This window comes from Arachis ipaensis, chromosome B06, assembly GCF_000816755.2.
Source record: "Arachis ipaensis cultivar K30076 chromosome B06, Araip1.1, whole genome shotgun sequence".
Lineage (NCBI taxonomy): Eukaryota > Viridiplantae > Streptophyta > Magnoliopsida > Fabales > Fabaceae > Arachis > Arachis ipaensis.
Window position 1 is genome coordinate 114,074,426 of NC_029790.2, and position 1,631 is coordinate 114,076,056.

The 1,631-nt window shown below is 28.4% G+C and overlaps 1 protein-coding gene across 1 annotated transcript in view; it reads right to left on the reverse strand.

Moving 5' to 3' along the window:
* Positions 1-489, reverse strand: part of LOC107647337 (protein FLOWERING LOCUS T-like) — a 1,722-nt gene extending 1,233 nt beyond the window's left edge. Inside the window, exons 1-2 of the mRNA XM_016351419.2 lie at positions 230-489; positions 175-188 (exon numbers count right to left, since the gene is read on the reverse strand). Of these exons, the coding sequence (XP_016206905.1) occupies positions 175-188; positions 230-433 (218 nt within the window). The 5' untranslated portion in view covers positions 434-489. The remainder of the gene's footprint in view (positions 1-174; positions 189-229) is intronic.

Genomic DNA, 1,631 nt, shown 5'->3' on the forward strand with positions numbered 1-1,631 from the left:
TTTATAATATATAATTGAAGAGATATACATATATAATATCAAAATACCCATCAAAACTTAACGAGATAAGATCAACTTTATTAAAATTGTCGTATAAAAAATCTTTGCTAATTAGTAAAAAAAAAAATTACAGATGACTAATAGTATTTTAGTCAATGTATAGCCCATTGCAACATGTAATCACATAACTAAATTTGTTACAAAATATTGTTATGACCATTGTTCTTACCAGGGTGTAGAAATTCCTGAGGTCATCTCCACCAATAGTAACTCTAGGCTGGTTGACTACATGAGAAGGCTTAAGCTCACAGCCATTGGTTACATCTCTATTACCGTATGATATTCTCATAGGCATTGTGCTTTGAAAAGGGTCCAACACATCCCCAATCACTCTTCCAACAACAAGAGAGTTCCTGCTACCACCACTAGGCATGGCATATAGTATAGTATATGTATGTTCTTTACTTATTAGTTAACAAGATCTCTGGGGCAACTACTATTTATACCCAGCTGGAAGGAATTAAGGTAAGGGATATGAGATATTAGTATTATTATTATTCTTGAGCCGTATGTGTCTGCCTGGTGCAGATTACATATCTTGATATTATTGCTTTTCGTGTGAAAACTGGAGGAAATGGAGGATTTTATTCCAAAAGAAGGAAAGGGCTGCCATGCCAAAATAGGAGTTAGTTAGTTAGTTGGTGCAACTGTATGTCAAGTGAATCAAGGTGACTCAACGCTGCATGCTTGTCATGATCATGACTCTAATATGGTTGTGTAAAGAAGAAGATGCATGGTACATATCAAATAAAATAATGGATACTTCTTCAGGATTGTAAAATTATTCTTGCGTCAGATTAGGGAAAAAATAAAAAGATAAAGAGGTTAAAATTTTTAGTTATTTCATTAAATCCGCAGCATGTATGTGCACCCAATTATCTTTTGGAGGATGCTCTTGTAAAGACGCTCAGAATATTTTTTTTGTAAAAACACTTATATGTTGCATTATTATTAGACATATTAATAGATTGGTTATTTTTTAATTTCTTCACAAATTAGAATAAAATTGATTTTTTTTATAACAATAACAATAAACTCAATTGTTATTAGATCTGGTCGAACCGACTAATTTACATAACTACTGGATCATTTTTTTTGTTTTTTTTAAAAACAAAAATCAGAGATATATTTGTCCTTTTATAAAAAAATTTAAATATGATTCAGTTTAGATTGTGTAAATCGATCAGATCAAATCGGATCTAATAATTATAATGTGGATAATTGAATTTATTATTGTTGTTATAATAAATTGATTTTGTTCTAATATATTAAAAAATAAATTATTAATCAGTTTAATAAAGATATCCAATAATATCATGATATACGTAAACGTCTTTAAAAAAAAAATTTAGTATCTTTATCAAAGTGATGTCCTTATCTTTTATATTAATTATAACGTAAATAACAATTCATTTTGCAAACCCACCGAACAAGACCAATATTAAAGCGTCTCAATAAAGACAATGGCACAAACATGTTATAACATTTAAACTAAATATATTTAATGGTAAAATATATTTTCGGCTCATCCTTAATAAAAAAAGTGCTACATTAATTAAATAAAAAAAAAT